At 39.4% G+C, this 18,734-nt stretch overlaps 1 protein-coding gene across 3 annotated transcripts in view; it reads right to left on the bottom strand.

The window, feature by feature from the left end:
- CHCHD3 (coiled-coil-helix-coiled-coil-helix domain containing 3) overlaps window positions 1–18,734 on the bottom strand; it is a 279,592-nt gene that overhangs the window by 248,393 nt on the left and 12,465 nt on the right. For all 3 annotated transcript variants that reach the window (XM_037019634.2, XM_037019632.2, XM_037019633.2), the window contains exon 2: window positions 18,594–18,681. In XM_037019634.2, coding sequence (XP_036875529.2) covers window positions 18,594–18,681 — 88 coding nt within the window. The remainder of the gene's footprint in view (window positions 1–18,593; window positions 18,682–18,734) is intronic.

Here is an 18,734-nt window from a genome sequence, read left to right as displayed (position 1 = left end):
GAGGAAAGTATATAGCGATCCAGGCACACTTGAAGAAGAACAATCCCAAATGAATAGTCTAACATCACAATTATCGAAACTGGAAAAAGAAGAACAAATGAGGCCTAAAGTCAGCAGAAGGAGGGACATAATAAAGATTAGAGAAGAAATAAACAAAATTGAGAAGAATAAAACAATAGCAAAAATCAACAAAACCAAGAACTGGTTCCTTGAGAAAATAAACAAAATAGATAAGCCTCTAGCCAAACTTATTAAGAGAAAAAGAGAATCAACACAAATCAACAGAATCAGAAATGAGAACGGAATAATCACGACAGACTCCACAGAAATACAAAGAATTATTAAAGACTACTATGAAAACCTATATGCCAACAAGCTGGAAAACCTGGAAGAAATGGACAACTTCCTAGAAAAATACAATCTCCCAAGACTGACCAAGGAAGAAACACAAAAGTTAAACAAACCAATTACGAGCAAAGAAATTGAAATGGTAATCAAAAAACTACTCAAGAACAAAACCCCGGGGCCGGACGGATTTACCTCGGAATTTTATCAGACACACAGAGAAGACATAATACCCATTCTCCTTAAAGTGTTCCAAAAAATAGAAGAGGAGGGAATACTCCCAAACTCATTCTATGAAGCCAACATCACCCTAATACCAAAACCAGGCAAAGACCCCACCAAAAAATAAAATTACAGACCAATATCCCTGATGAATGTAGATGCAAAAATACTCAATAAAATATTAGCAAACAGAATTCAACAGTATATCAAAAGGATCATACACCATGACCAAGTGGGATTCATCCCAGGGATGCAAGGATGGTACAACATTCGAAAATCCATCAACATCATCCACCACATCAACAAAAAGAAAGACAAAACCACATGATCATCTCCATAGATGCTGAAAAAGCATTTGACAAAATTCAACATCCATTCATGATAAAAACTCTCAGCAAAATGGGAATAGAGGGCAAGTGCTTCAACATAATAAAGGCCATATATAATAAACCCACAGCCAACATTATACCGAACAGCGAGAAGCTGAAAGCATTTCCTCTGAGATCAGGAACTAGACAGGGATGCCCACTCTCCCCACTGTTATTTAACATAGTACTGGAAGTCCTAGCCACGGCAATCAGACAAACAAAGAAATACAAGGAATCCAGATTGGTAAAGAAGAAGTTAAACTGTCACTATTTGCAGATGATATGATACTGTACATAAAAAATCCTAAAGACTCCATTCCAAAACTACTAGAACTGATATCGGAATACAGCAAAGTTGCAGGATACAAAATTAACACACAGAAATCTGTAGCCTTCCTATACACTAACAATGAACCAATAGAAAGAGAAATCAGGAAAACAATTCCATTCACAATTGCATCAAAAAGAATAAAATACCTAGGAATAAACCTAACCAAAGAAGTGAAAGACCTATACCCTGAAAACTACAAGTCACTCTTAAGAGAAATTAAAGAGGACACTAACAGATGGAGACTCATCCCATGCTAATGGCTAGGAAGAATTAATATCGTCAAAATGGCCATCCTGCCCAAAGCAATATACAGATTTGATGCAATCCCTATCAAATTACCAGCAACATTCTTAAATGAACTGGAACAAATAATTCAAAAATTCATATGGAAACACCAAAGACCCCGAATAGCCAAAGCAATCCTGAAAAAGAAGAATAAAGTAGGGGGAATCTCACTCCCCAAGTTCAGGCTCTACTACAAAGCCATAGTAATCAAGACAATTTGGTACTGGCACAAGAACACAGCCACAGACCAGTGGAACAGATTAGAGAATCCAGAAATTAACCCAAACATATATGGTCAATTAATATTGGATAAAGGAGCCATGGACATACAATGGCAAAATGACAGTCTCTTCAACAGATGGTGCTGGCAAAACTGGACAGCTACAAGTAGGAGAATGAAACTGGACCATTGTCTAACCCCATATACAAAGGTAAACCTCAAAATGGATCAAGACCTGAATGTAAGTCATGAAACCATTAAACTCTTGGAAAAAAATATAGGCAAAAACCTCTTAGACATAAACATGAGTGACCTCTTCTTGAACATATCTCCCCGGGCAAGGGAAACAACAGCAAAAATGAGCAAGTGGGACTACATTAAGCTGAAAAGCTTCTGTACAGCAAAAGACACCATCAATAGAACAAAAAGGAACCCTACAGTATGGGAGAATATATTTGAAAATGACAGATCTGGTAAAGGCTTGACATCCAGAATATATAAAGAGCTCACACGCCTCAACAAACAAAAAACAAATAACCCAATTAAAAAATGGGCAGAGGAACTGAACAGACAGTTCTCTAAAACAGAAATACAGATGGCCAACATACACATGAAAAGATGCTCCACATCGCTAATTATCAGAGAGATGCAAATTAAAACTACAATGAGGTATCACCTCACACCAGTAAGGATGGCTGCCATCCAAAAGACAAACAACAAATGTTGGTGAGGCTGTGGAGAAAGGGGAACCCTCCTACACTGCTGGTGGGAATGTAAATTAGTCCAACCATTGTGGAAAGCAGTATGGAGGTTCATCAAAATGCTCAAAACAGACTTACCATTTGACCCAGGAATTCCACTCCTAGGAATTTACCCTAAGAATGCAGCAATCAAGTTTGAGAAAGACAGATGCACCCCTATGTTTATCGCAGCACTATTTACAATAGCCAAAATTGGAAGCAACCTAATGTCCATCGGTAGATGAATGGATAAAGAAGAGGTGGTACATATACACAATGGAATACTACTCAGCCATAAGAAGAGGGAAAATCCTACCATTTGCAGCAACATGGATGGAGCTGGAGAGTATTATGCTCAGTGAAATAAGCCAAGCAGAGAAAGAGAAATACCAAATGATTTCACTCATCTGAGGAGTATAAGAACAAAGGAAAAACTGAAGGAATATAACAGCAGCAGAATTACAGAATCCAAAAATGGACTAACAGGTACCAAAGGGAAAGGAACTGGGGAGGATAGGTGGGCAGGAAGGGATAAGGGGGGGGAAGAAGAAAGGGGGTATTAAGATTAGCATGCATCGGGGGGAGGGAGAAAGGGGAGGGAAGGCTGTACAACACAGAGAGGACAGGTAGTGACTCTACAACATTTTGCTATACTGATAGACAGTGACTGTAATGTGGTTTTTAGGGGGGACTTGGTATAGGGGAGAGCATAGTAAACATAGTATTCTTCATGTAAGTGTAGATTAAAGATTAAAAAGAAAAAAAAGGAAAAAAAAGAAAGAAAAGGATTACTCCTTGATAGGATAAAACTATTGGTAAATCAAAGATTAACGCATGCTTTAAATATCCTTAATTTTGATCACTTAAAGGGTGTCAGATGATCGGCTATGGAGGTACTCTTTTCTGATAATATTCCTTTCTCTTAATAAAAATAAAAAAATAAATAAAATAAAATAAAAAGCAGTTCCTGTGTGCTGACCTCCAATGAGTTCTACACAGTGGTATAGAGGGCATGTCAAAGTGTGGGCAAAGGGTCTGTTTGTTTTTATGCAGAAGATCAAGGCCTAGCTTGGCTACCCAGAAAATGAACTAAGATACAATATGAGGAGGAGCTTCCGGCATCAGCACTCTCTGGAGGACTCGTGCCGGGGGATGATCATCAAAAAGCCTCCACAGGGATCCGGGCGATGCTGCAGTTGTGGCTGCGTCCACCCCACCGTTTCCTGGACTTGCCATTGGAATGAGAAGGGAGATGTCTAGGCTGGCATGTGCATACAGTGAGACAACGAATTTGAGTGGATCTGTACTGTTGGAACTCAACCAGGAGTTGGGAGAGGTGCAAGTTGTAGCGCTCCAAAATCTTACGACTATAGACTATCTACGGTTAAAAGAACATATGGGATGTGAACAGATCCCAGAAATGGGTTGCTTTGTCTGATTTCTCTCAGACTGTTCAAGTACAGTTGGACAATATCCATCATATCATAGACAAATTCTCACAAATGCCTAGGGTGCCTAACTGGTTTTCTTGGCTTCACTGGAGATGGCTGGTAATTATAGATTTGCTTAGTTTATGTCACCGTATTCCTATTATGTTAATATGTGTGCGCAAGGTAGTTAGTAGTTTAAAACCTATACATGCTTAAGGTACTCTTCAAGAAGATATGGCAAAGAAATAATCAATCCTCCCATGTTTTCTTCCATATGCTACCTCTATAGCTTTTCTTCTTCCTTCCTAATTACAACCCTTAAATAGAATTCGTGCCTCATATCGAATTTACCGAGCATCATAATTCCTCCAGGCAGTAAAGATACCTCGAGACAAGTGCTGGGCATAGAAGCCACAGGGCATAAATCTGCAAAGAAGTAAAAAGCTAACCTTCTCAAACAATATGGCTTCTCTCTCACTTACCAACTTTATATCTCCCTGTATGGCCCCGGAAGATGACTGGTTAGCCAGAGACGGGTAAGATTCCTCAAGGGAGGAACAACCTAAGACAGGCACAGTCGCAGGGGGGCCATCAGGTGAGAAATTGGTGCTCAATAGTGGTGAGGCTTAGAACCTCACCCCCCCTGTTTTGAGAGAAATCTGCATCCGTGGATGTTTTAAGGCCCTTGTCTAGCTTGGATTAACACATAGTCTACAGGCACACACCTGATCATCTACAATTGCTCTCTTACAACACTAAACTATGTTTTCTACCTTTATCTTGCATCTACCTACCACTTCAGCATTTTATTAAAAATAAAAATAATAATAATAATATAGGGAGAAATGTGGGATCCATATATAAATGAAGTATAAAAATCAAACGAATATACATATTTGACCTGATTGTTTATAGTTCATAATGCGTGATCAAAACCGAAAGTTTCTGTGATGACTGCCCTTGTACTGTTCACCATGTAAGAACTTATTCACTATGTAAGAATTCGTTCACCATGTAAGAACTTGTTCGTTATGCTTCAGAAGATTGGAGACTGACGAGAATTAGGCTTGAGATGGATTAATGATTGTGCATTGAGCATTGACCCCACTATACATAATTTTATTGTTGTTAACAACCATTTGATCAATAAATGAGAGATGCCCTCTCAAAATAAAAAAAACACCACCTCTTCCATGAAGTCTTTACTTCCTAATGACAAATTCTTCAAAAACTTGAAAAATAAAAATATACTGCTTAAATATATCCAATAATGCTGACTCTTAAATAACTCACTGCAGTCGTCCTTTGGCAGAGAATGAGGGCAGTCTGCATAGGCTCATTCCCTCTCACACACCCTAGCAACTCTGAAAGGGGTACCCACTTACAGAAGCTCTACTTTACCTACATTCTACTACACTCTAAATCAAAATTTTTAACAGAATAATAAATAATATAATGCAAGGCCCTAAGTGGATATTGTAAATGTGGATAAAATTATAATATTTCCAGAATATCTTGCCTGGCTTTAGAGCATCTGCATATCAACAGGCATTCCTCAGGGGTGGAGAAATTTCATCTCCATATCAATGGATGATTAGCTGGTCGATGGAGGGCTTATCGATGGAGGGCTTATTGGAACCTGAGAGTTTAGGGGGAGGTGTTGCTTGATTCTGCAGGACCAGAGAAGAGAAACGCCCTGCACTGCAGTTTGTAAGAAATAAATGGGTTTTAAACTTTATTTCTCCCTTTAACTGATTTCAGTGTTGGAGGTATTTTTCTCCAGGATTTCCTGTCCCCGGAGTTACAGTAAACATGGGCACAGGGGGAAAAAATATGCATTTGAAGATACTTTTTAAAAATCTGACAAGATTTCAAATGCATTTTAACAGCTTTGAGATAAAATTTATATACAATAAAATTCACCAGCATAGTGTGTACAGTGCAGTAACGGCTTTCAGTGGACTTACAGAGTTGGGCAACCATCAGCACTCACTCCCTGTCCTTGCCATCCACTCCTCCTGCCACACCTAGCCTAGGCACCCATTTATCCATGTTCTTTCCACACATCTGCTTATACTGGACATTTCACAAAAATGGGATCATACAATATGTGGTCTTTTGTGGCTGACTTCTTTCATCGAACACAATGTTTTTGAAGTCAAAAGTATTTTCAAAAAGCTGGGGATGTTCATGAGCCCTCCCATTATTAAGCACCTTCCACAGGTGAGGTAGATGTCATAGGGGTCACAAAATGACCCGGGAGCCTTCAGGTATCTTGAGTTGATCACATATGTGCACACACACACACACACACAAATAGTCAAGTTATAAAAACACAAGGATTGGAGGTATTTCCTACAGGAGCAGGTCCACTCTCCTTAACTTTGTCATTCTATCCATATTTATTTCTTGTACTCTAGTACCCCTCTCAGTACCTATATTCCCGGTAACTATAACGTTATAATTCCTAGAAATCACTGAATGCTTAATGACTCTAACTGGTGCCCCCACCATTTCTTTTCCCAAGAAAAGCCCTTCCTCCTTCCCATTGCCCTCACCATCAATCCCATCATTTCTGATAGGTAAACTCCTGTTTATCCTTCAATATTTAACTCAAATATCACCACCTCTTTCATGAAGTCTACCCTTGCCTTCCAGGCAGAATTAATCCTTGATCAGTTCTTTACCCACCACGCGTCTCCATTACAGCTCACGCTGAATTGTTCTGCTCTATGCATCTATGAGACCCAGCACTTAGTATTCCATCTGGCAGAGCCAGAACTACATAAATCAGTGTTTGTTGGAACAAGGGCACAGAACACCAAATGAAAGGCAAAGAGGGTAGGCAGAAAGGTTGGTAGAGTCAACCTAGAGTGTATGAAAGCTAGCAGTGAAGTTAGACCTTGGATGCTATGTTAAAGAAGAAAAACAGAAAGGGACATTTATTGATCACCTGCTATGTTTCAGCACCTGTACATTAACTCATTTAGTCTCCATGGCAACCGCGAGAAATTATTCTCTCCATTTTATCTTTGGAGAAAAACTAAGATAACTTACACAGGATCACACAACTATTAAGTGGCAAAAACTCTGAACACTAAACATATACTGTGTACACATGCATGTATACCCACACACACATTCTATTCAGAAGTAATTCAACTACATTTCCTATTTGTAGAAACTGGGGTTCTTTACCTCTTGAACCTGGTTCCTGAAAGCATGCAATCACAGTACATCACTGCCAGGGAAGCAGAGGTGGTGATTTGCAGCCTCCGTCCTGGGTCTGGTTAGCCTGGTACAAATCATGCCTCCTGAGGTACATCAGAAATACCGCTGCCGACCTGAGTACTATGGAAACCTCTGTGACAGCTCAACTGGAAGATTTTTACTTGAATGGAGGGAAGAGGGTAGTTCTCAATCAAAATATTACAATGCCTTAAAAGTTTCAGTTCCAAGTCCCATAAGCAATAATGAGCAATTTTTAAAATTCACTATTTAAAATTTTACTTTCATCAGTTTTGCAATAAGACGCAAAACATTTTTGCAAAAAGCTGAACACAGGTTATGAAACAATGGCTATGGTAGTGGAAGTATAATGTTTATAGGACAGGAAAAAACACAGTCACAGGAAGCAATTTATCATTTGCATGTTTATCAGGCTTGATAAAAATTATTTTTTAATTATACAGTCCATGTTTTTCTTGAACTTTTTTATTAAAAAACTAATAAAATATGTCAAAGATCAAAGAATAATCATGAAAAGAGGATTATAACACCCTATAATCTTATAATAATCACTCTAAAAATTTCTAAGAAAGAATATTAAAGCAACCTCCTTACAAAAGTTTTGTAAATATGTCACAAAAGCAGTTTATAGGCTCAATATGAGATTCCCAGAGAAGTCAACATGTTACTTAGAAAAAATTAAAGAAATACATTGTGCCCAGTGGTTATCTGTGTTGTCCTACAAAATTAAACAAAATCTGCTCAGCTGGCCTCATTTTTCCTACCAGAAAAGTAGAAGACAAAGTTGATCTACCTGAGTAAGTCTGCCAGTGTGCTTGTACACACAGAATTAAAGCCACTGCTTCTTGCCAAAAGCACAGATTTTAAGAACGGAAATGAACTGAGGGCTTTTGGAGATATTTTGTGAAAATAATTATATTTTGTCAAAACAATTTGCTTAAGTAATTAGAAGGATGATATTCTGAATCCAAAACCTAGCTGGTTGCATTAATAAAACCATAAAATGTTTCTGAGGAATTGTCAACATTAAATACTGCTTTATACTTTTTATTTAAATCAAATCTACCCTGATTATAGTTATTGATTTTCATATCATTCTCAGGTCCATCCTCAAAAATGATATACAGCAATCAATATTTACCTTATTTTTCAAAATAATGAGGTGACTGTTTTGTCAAAAGCAAAACCTAATTATATCTGAAATATTTAGCATAACTACCAAATAAATGTAGGGTAAAGCCAATCTGATACAGCTGTATGCATTACTGTTACCGGAGCACACGGCCATAAGGTGAAAATGGCACACATTGTGTAAATGTCCATCTGTGCTAAGCCAAATTCTTAGAGGCTTTCTCCTATCACTGTTAGTTTCTGTTAGCTTTTTATGTGTGTCTGAACACGGAGGAAGCCTGGTCTCCCAGTCCTCCCCATCCTGGCCTGAGAGGACACAAGCAGATGGTCTTCCTTCCTATCCCTATCCCGAAGCCAAACCAAACTCTAAGTTTCTGAGCTTCCAGACACCAAAATCCCCAGGTTTCAAAGAGCTGGTGCCAAGCACTTGAGTAAGTGAGTGAGGGCAACGAGACCACCCTTTCAGGAAGAAGAAAAAGCCAGTAATAGTCGGGTCAGAAGCTGAGATCCAGTGTGGACAGTCCCCAGGAGAAGAGCAGCTCTTCTCTCAGGAGCCCCAGACATCTGACACCAGGAACACAGTACAGGGTCCTTTTGGAGGAGGCCGCCAGGCTACGGGGCTCCCTTCTAAAGTCAGAGGCCTAAGCTAACCAATCTAAAGCTCCTATCCTAAAACTCAGAGCAAAGGGACTAATGTCAGATTAGCTTTTCCCCAACAGAGAAGGAAAGTGAAGCGCGTACAGGGATCTGGGAGCAGAGATTCCTGGGGGGACACTCCCAAAACCTGGCAGAGTCTACACAGATTATTTTCTTTCCTAAACTAAGTTAATAACTAGGTGCGGGCCTTGAATCAATGTTTCCAAATCAGGGCCCTACTCCTAGCCACTCCCTCCACAAACTTGTACTCTGCATGAGCTGGTGTTCGAAGTACCTCTTACAACACAACTTCACTGGGTTTGCAACAGTTAAGACCCGAAGCTGGCACAGCACTGAATGGGCACCATCCTGAGTCTGATGAAGATCCTCACACCCATGACCAGCACAACAAATTTATGGAAGACCCCTTTCCCTCCCTGTATCTAGCTGACACGTACACTTACACATACCAGGCTTCACTGACCTGCTCTGCTTTAGCTCATTCAGTAACATTTATTGAGCACCTAACATTATGATAAACACACTATGGGTGGCTAACAACGTTCCCTGCCCTCAAAGGTTCACAATCTAGTAGGAAAAACAGACAAGCAAATGCGTGATTCCATAATGAAGCATGTATTATGACAAGGATCAGTACGCCAGCTTAGTGATACGAGAAAAGGAGTCTTCAGAAAGGTATCAGTCTGGGAAGTCTACACTGTGAGGATAGGGAAATGGCTCCTGAAGGAGGAGAAATCTCCTCAACCCTCTGAGACTTTATTAACCGTACTTTGCCTAATCATCTGACCTCAACAGGTCAATGTTTACTGACAGCAAAGACAGACTTACTGCTGCTTTTCACCTCAGCAAAGAGACCAACACCAAGGCCAGAGAACGTGCAGAAAGAAGTACTTTAACAGGAGGTCCTAAGAGGACAAATGAGTAAACCAAAGCTGTGGTGTCTGAGGGAGACGGGTGACTAAACGGGCAATTCCAGGACCACGTGACCAGTGATCTAACAGGAAAGGCCCCGGGTGCTGTGGGACCATCCAGACGGACATCGAATTCAGACTTGGAGTCAGGTCAGACTTCCTGGGGTAGCTTTCCAGGCAGCCATCTGAACAATGAGGAAGAGTTAGCCAAGCAGAAGGCAAGTAGGAGGCGCGGTAGGGATGGTTAGGGTAGATAGTTGGAAGAACAGTGTTCACACAGAAGATGCCAGAAGGTCAAGTGCAAGGCACTCAAGAACTGCAGTATATCTACACAGGGTTCACCATGAGACAGGCGGGTGTGGGAGACGATGCCGAGACGAAAGTGGGAGACAGACCCTGCACAACCTTGTCAGCTATGTAAAAGAAATACAGGTTTTTATCCAGAGAGGAAGAGGGTCTTTGCCAGTTTTAAACAGAGGGATGACATGACTGGCTCTACACTTCGGGAAGATTACTAGGGTGGTGGCGAGAACAGACGGGGATGTCAGACTGAAGTGTGGGACCCCAAAGCAAGAGACTGTTGTTAGAGCAAGGCAGGATGGACAGGACGGTGGCCAGACTAGGGCAATGAGACCAGGGATGGGAGAAACTGTAAAACAAAACCATAAAAAGGAAAATGCAGAGCAAAGCTCTGGTGCTACTCATAAATGCAGTGCAAGGCCTGTAGGCGTCCACTGAAGGACTACAGAATGGGGGTGGGCCAGTAAAAATAAAATCAGAAAAGAGCAAGGGAGCAGAGAAGCAGCACTCACTTATTTGACAAAGTAAATTAAGTCCTGTCAACAAAGTCAATACACAGTGGCTTTCAGCAGCCATCCACCTCCCCACCAATCTGTGAGATGTTCTAACCACCTTACGCCATCAAGTAAGGAGATAGCTATCAGTACTACCAGGTAGAGTGAATTCAAGCTCCAGTCACCTGATGTTGGCTAATTAAAACCCCTATTTCAACTAGCCAGTCAGAGGAACCAGGGCATGCAGATCCGGAACACCATCTGAAGCATGCCTGAGCAATTGTGTGAAAAAATTTGTGAAGAACCTTACTATAATGATCCCCATGGGTTCCCAAGCTTTTCAAGGAACACTCAAGTACCCTGACAGCTGTCAACAAAGCGTCAAGTAGTCCTGGGGGCAGAACAAATTTTTAAAAAGGACTTAAAAGCACTTATTGTTCCCTGGTAGCTCCCATTTGGCTTAATGCACAGCACTAGAGGAGTAATTCTGAATAAACCAGGGAGACAGAAAAGGGTAAAGGGAAGAAATGAAAGGCTGGGTCAGACCTTATTTTTTTTTAATGTTTTTTAGAAGGAAAAACATCATCCTCAACCACAATAACCTACTATTTGGTTGACAGCTGGAAGGGTCAATGGACTGATTTTGAATATCTCTGCTTGTAGTAGGAAAATGTACATTTCAACCTCTCTTGGGCAATTTATTTTAAGAGATTTAGGCCATCCAGACGATGCCCTCAAAATCTATCAAATTCCAAGACAGGCTAAAATATTGTTAATCAAGTGTTTATTTTACAACTGCATATTAAATTTAAATAAAAAATAATATGTTTATGTATTGTACATCCTATAGTTTATAATTCATTAGAGCTGCTTATATAACCAATGTCTGACATTTTCTTTTATAACTTTGAAGCATGATTATAACATTTATACTTTATAGTTGTTTGCTCTTTGTGGCTTATGATATACTATTAGTGACATCTATGATTTACTTGATTGTTATGCCCAATGACAACACTTGCTCTGTGAGAAAACACCATCCACTAGGCTACAAGTCACTTTAGTGTTTAAAATCTACTGTGGCAAAAACTGGGGAGTTTAATATATCTCTCTTTTTCCCCATGGTCACTCAAGTTACTTCCCTCCAGCTGAGTACTCTGACTCCATAGCATTTGCTCTACTGCTCACCCACAGTATGCAGTGCACCTCCTTCTGTAAAGAAAGAAAGAAAAGAGCTACTCCTTTCCAGTAACTTAGGAACAAGGAAATTTCTGGTCCACTTGATTTCACATCCCTTGGAAACACCAGTGCAAAGTAAATTATGCTACACTAGTCACAGGGCAGGAGCCTCTGAAGATTTAATAAAAAGTAGCTGAGGCCAGTGGTCAATCAGTTAACTAAGAAATCAAAGGGCAGAAGTTCTAAGTCACAGAAAATTACTGGGAAGTGTGACTCACTGACATTTTAGAACCTACTAAGCTTCTCTCTCTATAATTCCTTTCCTCTACTGCTACAGCTTCTTCTTTTCTGCATGACTTCCCTTTGACCATCCTCAAATGCCATAGAATATAAACTGCAGTGCCAATGATTTGTCATTCCATTTTTTTAAGTTTTCTGTGCTCTCATCTCAATTCTAAAATAAAGCAAATTAAAATTTGTGCTGATTTTTCAAAAATAAATACAGGACAAAGAGTGATACATCAGGGGGCACAGAGGAAAGTGCCCTTGACCAGGAAAAAGGATTGAAGTGTGAGCCAAGGACTCCTACAAACCAGCCATGTAGCCTTGGTCACCAAATCCACCAAATCCCTCTCTGCCTTTGCCATTCCACCTCAACCGTGTAGCAGGTGTCTTCCCTATCTCTGCTTCCCAAGTCATCCTGTACATTATCTGAATCATCTCACCTTCCCTGCTCAGAAATCATGCTGTCCCCTATACTGCCTCAAGCAGCTGCTTTTTTCTTTCTCCCTTCCCTTCCCTTCCCTTCCCTTCCCTTCCCTCCCCTCCCATCCCCTCCCCCTCCCCTTCCTTTGCTATTAGGCCAATTAAGGACAAATAAAAATGCTTCTGAGGCTGCTTATTTTTTCATGAAAATGAAGATGGTTTTATTTAATACTATGGTAGAAAACTCATATTCTTAGCATTTTATTCTTGCCATTTAGCTTTGTTAAGTGTAAAATATCAATGAGAAAAACAGGTATTGCATTTTTAGCCATTAAAATGTTATTAATATCTGAGTATATCTGAGAAGTAGCAACTAATGCAACTTTCCAACTGGGATCCTAAAATTAAATGGAAGTGCTCACTAGCCGCTAAGCCCTACTGAATAAAAATCAAATTCCTTAACTTCCCTAACCTTCCCACCCATGAGATCCCTTACACAACCCTTTAACAAAATCAATCTCGTCTGAAAACCGACTCTACCAGGAACACCTTCAACACTACCCCGCCATCCCCCTTATCTTCAAGGTTTGGCTCAAGTCCACTTCCCCTATGCTTGCCTACCCCAGGAGTTGGCCGCCTTTTTCTGTTCCTAAAGCTCTTTCCCTACCTCTAATAAATTCTATCTCACTTACATATTCATTCACCTACTCAAAAATATTAACTGAGCAGGTGAAAGGTATAAACTAGTGCTATTCACTCCACTCTAATGTTAAATACACTTTGATCAAACTAATAGTTCCTTGAAGTCAAGAACCACTGTCACGCTGATGCTTGCTGACTGATGGAACTAACAATGAGTTCAACTACCCATTAAAGGTAGACTATTTATGGATTTATTTTTAGGAGCAGAATATACTGACTAGGGAATTTGATTTAAAACCTTTAATTCAATATGTATTCATTTCTTCCTTTTAGGAACTGTCAGGCAAACTGTCCATTACAGCACAGACACAAAAAGTGCAGAAACACTGGTATCAACAAAGTTTCACGTATCAAAAGCTGGAAACGCAGATAACGCAGCTCCCTTCAGTTCTTGTGACTCAAGTGAAATGAATAAACACTGCTTGTTTACTGTGAACTCTCTCCCCCGAGTGCTGTATCTACATGGGCCTTACAGAGCTTTTTAAAAATAACTAGGAGGGCAAGTTATTTTCCCCAGATTCCAGGAGAAAAATACATAGAACATATAGATGAGTCTGTTTCCCTAAATTCACTGTTTACTTTGGGCTGAGCTACTTCCTGCTTAAATTGGTTTTCCTGTAATTTGTTAAGGCTGACAGATATTTAGTGATCTCAGTGATATACTTAATGCAAATCGGCACATCTTTCTTATTTCTGACAATGACAAGATATGTACAGAGAAACTTGCACAGTGAGGATAACAGTAAACGTGGGTTCATTTGTCTTTTTTCCAGGTTCATCATTCTCATCTGGTTGTTAGTGACCTAGGAAACCAACAGAAAGCCTCCTAATATCACTTCCTGACTTTTTTTTATATTGATTTGGGGACAGTTTCCTCAGCATTAAGGAGGGTCTGACCTCACTGTAAGCCAGGAAAACTAAAGGATCAGGGTGGAAAGGATAAAATCAATATCCAACACTGACTTTTAAAATCAAAAGATGCTAGACGTTAATGAAAAGGTAAGTTTACAACTAGGTTCAATGGTATCCTCTTCTTTCAGCCTAAAAAAAAATTCCCTGGTGTAAAAGCAAACCAATACAGTTGAGATAAAACGTAATACAGCAAAGAATTTGAGGCAGCAAGGACACAGTTAAGTTCTTTAGAGTGCATTCATTTATTAAAGTGACATTACAATCTGTTGTGTGTCACACAGTATATTATTTTGCCTGAACAGTTTTACATGCAAATACTTACTGCAACAAGTCATTGATCTGGCTCAAGGTTTGACAAAAAATAGTTTCAGTAAAGTCTTTAAAGAAATTCACTTTCTTACAGCATAAACTATATTCTCAAAATTATATATATATGACAAAATTTAGTTACTACATACAGAAATCATAAGGTTCTTAGTCCATTAAATACACTGCCCTATATTGACACATATGAATAGCCTAGGGCTGATTTGAATAACAGTTCTATGAGGAAGAAAGCATTTTAATAATTACTAAAAATTCAACTCACATTTAATAAATAATTTTCTTGGCACTGAAAAATGTAGAGAAAGCTGGTGACATTTTTATCAATATATTTTCAGACTTGAAAAATTATTTCATAACACATCTGAACTACAAATATTAAGAAATCTACTACTGAGTACTAACTAAAACCCCCAAATGAGACAAAGAAGGGAACATAAACTCTGAGGCTTTCTACTCTTATAAACGTATTTCTTTTATTTTAAAAAGAATAAATCTTTGTTAATTTGCACAATCATCATCTAATTGCATTCTTAACCTTAGGGCAAGTTCATTTTACAATAGTGTGTCATATCTTCTTTTCTTGGGTTGGGCTGGAATGGGTAAGGGACAGACTCAGAGCCTGCCGTTAATCTGGTGGAGCCTCTTTCACATCGTGGTGCAGGCGGAAAAGGCAAGTATTAGTATGGTACCTGAAGGTACAAAGGTTTCCTCCAGCTGCTCTGAGGAATGAATATGTCCAGTACACGCATAATAGACAGGTCAGAAAGCTGAGCTAAAGACTGATACGAAGATAGTACGCCTCAGAGAAATATTCCCTGAAGTTTCCATTTACCCACAATCCTAGGGGAGCAAGGGTGTGGGAAAGGCAGGAAACCAGATTCACAAACAGAGCCACTGACCTCCACAGCCTCAGTCAGCGTGCCATTAACATCATCCTATGAAGTCACAGTGCCAAGCACTGATATATTCTAGACTAGAGCTGTGCAATGGGGCTTTCTGTGATGAGGAAAATGCCCTATATCTGCACTGCCCAATTTGGGAGCCACTAGCTGCATGTGTTTACTAAGCACAGATATGTGACCAGTGCAACTGAGGAGCTAACATTTCATTTTACTTAATTTTAATGTAAATCTGAATAGCTACATGTGCCTGGTGGCTACCATTCAGTGTAGTTCTAGCCTGACCACCAAAACACACTGGCGCTGTGAATGAGGAGTTTTCAGTGCCCAGGCTGGTCACGAACCAGAGTTCTTAGTCACGTTAAACCTAGAAATGGGAAAGGATGGATCGCTCAGCACAGATAGAGTTTATTATAATGTCAGTGTTAGGCTCTGCAGGATATACCAATAGCATTATGGAAAGCCCCACACCCACACCCACTCTCTCAAAGTATCAGTTTAAGAAACCAACCAGAGAAGGAAAACTTTCTCTCTTTCAACTCACTGTTGACTGAGAGTCATATGGGGAAAAGCTAGGAGAACGAGCAATCACTTATAGACAGAAGGTTCCTTCTTCAACTCCAGCAGCGCATCACTAAAAGGGAGCTCTTTCCCTCCAACTAGTTTCTGTCACATCCTTCCTACAAATGAAGCAAGGTGTCTTCAGATTACAATAAAACAGAGTGGTGAGCACATCTGCTCTGGGGTCAAACAGAATTGAATCATCCAACTCATCATCTCCATTGCTTGCCAGCTGTGTGACTCTGAGCATGAAAATTAATTGCTTCAAGTCTGTTTCCTTCTAAGTCAAATGGGTTGGTTAACAGTCCCTTCCTCTGAGGGTTATAAGAATTAAATGAGATAAGACATCAAGGATATAGCAGAGTACTGACACATAGTAAGTGTTTATAATTATTTAAATGTTAATGGATCACCACTGCATCATTACTTCATCATCACCATCCTATCTCCCTAACACAGTAGATAGAAATCTACCTAAAACAAATCATATCTTAGTTCAAATTCCAATTTTAAAGACATCCATATATCAAAACCTATTCTTAGGCCAAAATACTTAATAAACTTATTTTAAAACCATCCAGGTTTCTCTTATACAATGTTTCTATCTTCCTTATTGACTTTCTACATACTTAGTTGTATCTGCCCAAAAACTCTCAACTCTTTGAATTGAGATATTTTTTTCCTGTCTTTGTGTCCTCTTAAAATACCTAGCTTAATTATTTGTACATAGTGGACATTCCATAAATGTCACCTGTATTTATAGAATTGTATTTCAGAATGCTGAAGAGTAGCTACTTTTAATGTGAATAATGGGATCCGCCCTAATTTAATTCAACAAACACTTAAGAACTAAGAACCAGGTGCTATCCTAGGAGCTGGGAACTCAGCTGTGCACAAATAAAGGATAAGGTTCCTGGAGCTTATCTTCTGGTGAATAGTCACTGTGGAAAAGTAAAAGAAAGGTGGTAGGAGATGATGAATGATGAGATAAAAGGCAGAAAGGGACCAATCATGGTGTGCCTCAGAGGCCAAGGAAAGCAGATCAAATTATACTCTTTATGTACCTCAGAGATCCACCTCTGGGATGTGACATGAATTGAATTTTTTTTTTTTAAAGATTGCCTTTGTGTGCAGAGGAAAGCATATGGGCACAGGAGTGGAAGCAAGAGGCCAGTTAAGGGGCTCCTGCAAAAGGCAAGGAAGGCACACCGGTTACTGGGATTAGAACAGCAGCAGTGGAGATGGACATAAAAGGGCCCCATTCAGCTATGTTTTGGAGATGGAGTAGACAGTACTAGCTAGTGGCCTAATGTAAGGAGCAAGGAAAGGACAAATCCCAGGTTTTTGGGCTAGACTACCTATGCAGTTTCCCAGGAAACACGAAGAGGAGAGGCAAGTCGGGGAAGAATAGAAAAGGGTTTTTTTGGATATTTTAAGGTGAAGATCTCTAAGTGGAGATTTCAAGTAGGCAGTTGTTTACGTTTTGTTTTGGGGAGAGGTCAGAGCTAGATATATAATTTGGGGAGTCATGGGCCTCTACATAATGACTCATAAGCCATACAGTTAGATGAGATTACTTAGTAGAAATCAGCAAAGAAGACTAGAATGAGGATGCAGGTTCGGTGGAAGGAAGCCAGGAGTGTGGCCCAGAAGCCAAAGAAAGGGCTCCCAGCATGGAGGCAGTGGTCACTTTCCATCTAACACTAACGGACTGTGACCCCTTCTTAATGCACCTCCTAAATGAGAATTTCATATGGGCAAGAACTATTTCTTACTCATCTTGGTACCCACTGCTCTAAACAATTCATGGTCACTGATTTAATGACAAGTAGGAGGGTCATAGCTGTCCCCAAGTGAACAGCATATGGGCAGCATCTCTCCTTTCTCAATATATTCACTACCTGTAGCCAAATTTACTACACAGTATCTTTTCTAATAAACACAGAAAATTCTTAGTCCAAGACAAATCATCCTGATTATTTTCTCCTTGAGATTTCACCAATAAACATGTCCGTCCATCAAACTGGGCAGCAGGTGCTCAATAAATGTTAGATGAATAAATGGATGGGGTAGGAGAGAAGAAAGGAGAGGGAAAGAGTTTCATCCTTTAACCCACAGGAGTTATAGGTAAAACAACACTTAGATTTCATTTAACGCCTTACTTTCATCAGTAATCAAGACTGACTGTGAAAGACTAAATCATTTATAAACTTAGAAGAAATCTAGTGGAAAATAAAATCACTGGAGATATTTCACAATTTGGAAATAGTAAATCAGTATTTTCTAAGCTAAATGCTTTTTTTAAATAAATATTTACTCCTAAATCTCTAAAATTTCTATCAATAATCCATTTTACATGAAAAGATATGAAACAATCTTCCAACACTTAATAGGAGTTAGATAAGAAACAAATATTCCAAAGTTTGTTTGAAAGTAGATTAATTCATTCTACTTGCAGTATAAAAGGTTTTAAAAGAAATCTGGTACTGATTTCTAATATTCCCTATAAAAAAACAAACATCCAAACAGCAAAAGACAGAAGTGCAGAAGACCTTGACTATTAAGTGAACTTTTAGCAACTGTAATTTTTCTTCTAAAGACTCTAAAATTAAAATTCTGCATTACCTGAGGCACCATAAGCACCAGAATACCGCTGAGACTTTGAGCCAGATGGAGAGGCTTCCTTCATACGGTCAATCACATTTTCCGAAAGCTGAAAAAGCAACATCAAAATAAAATCAATTAGAAAAGAACAAGAAAGAAAAC

The sequence above is a fragment of the Manis javanica genome, chromosome 6 (genome assembly GCF_040802235.1).
Source record: "Manis javanica isolate MJ-LG chromosome 6, MJ_LKY, whole genome shotgun sequence".
NCBI lineage: Eukaryota > Metazoa > Chordata > Mammalia > Pholidota > Manidae > Manis > Manis javanica.
Note: the sequence above shows the minus strand (reverse complement) of the source record. Positions and strands in the feature narration are given on the sequence as shown.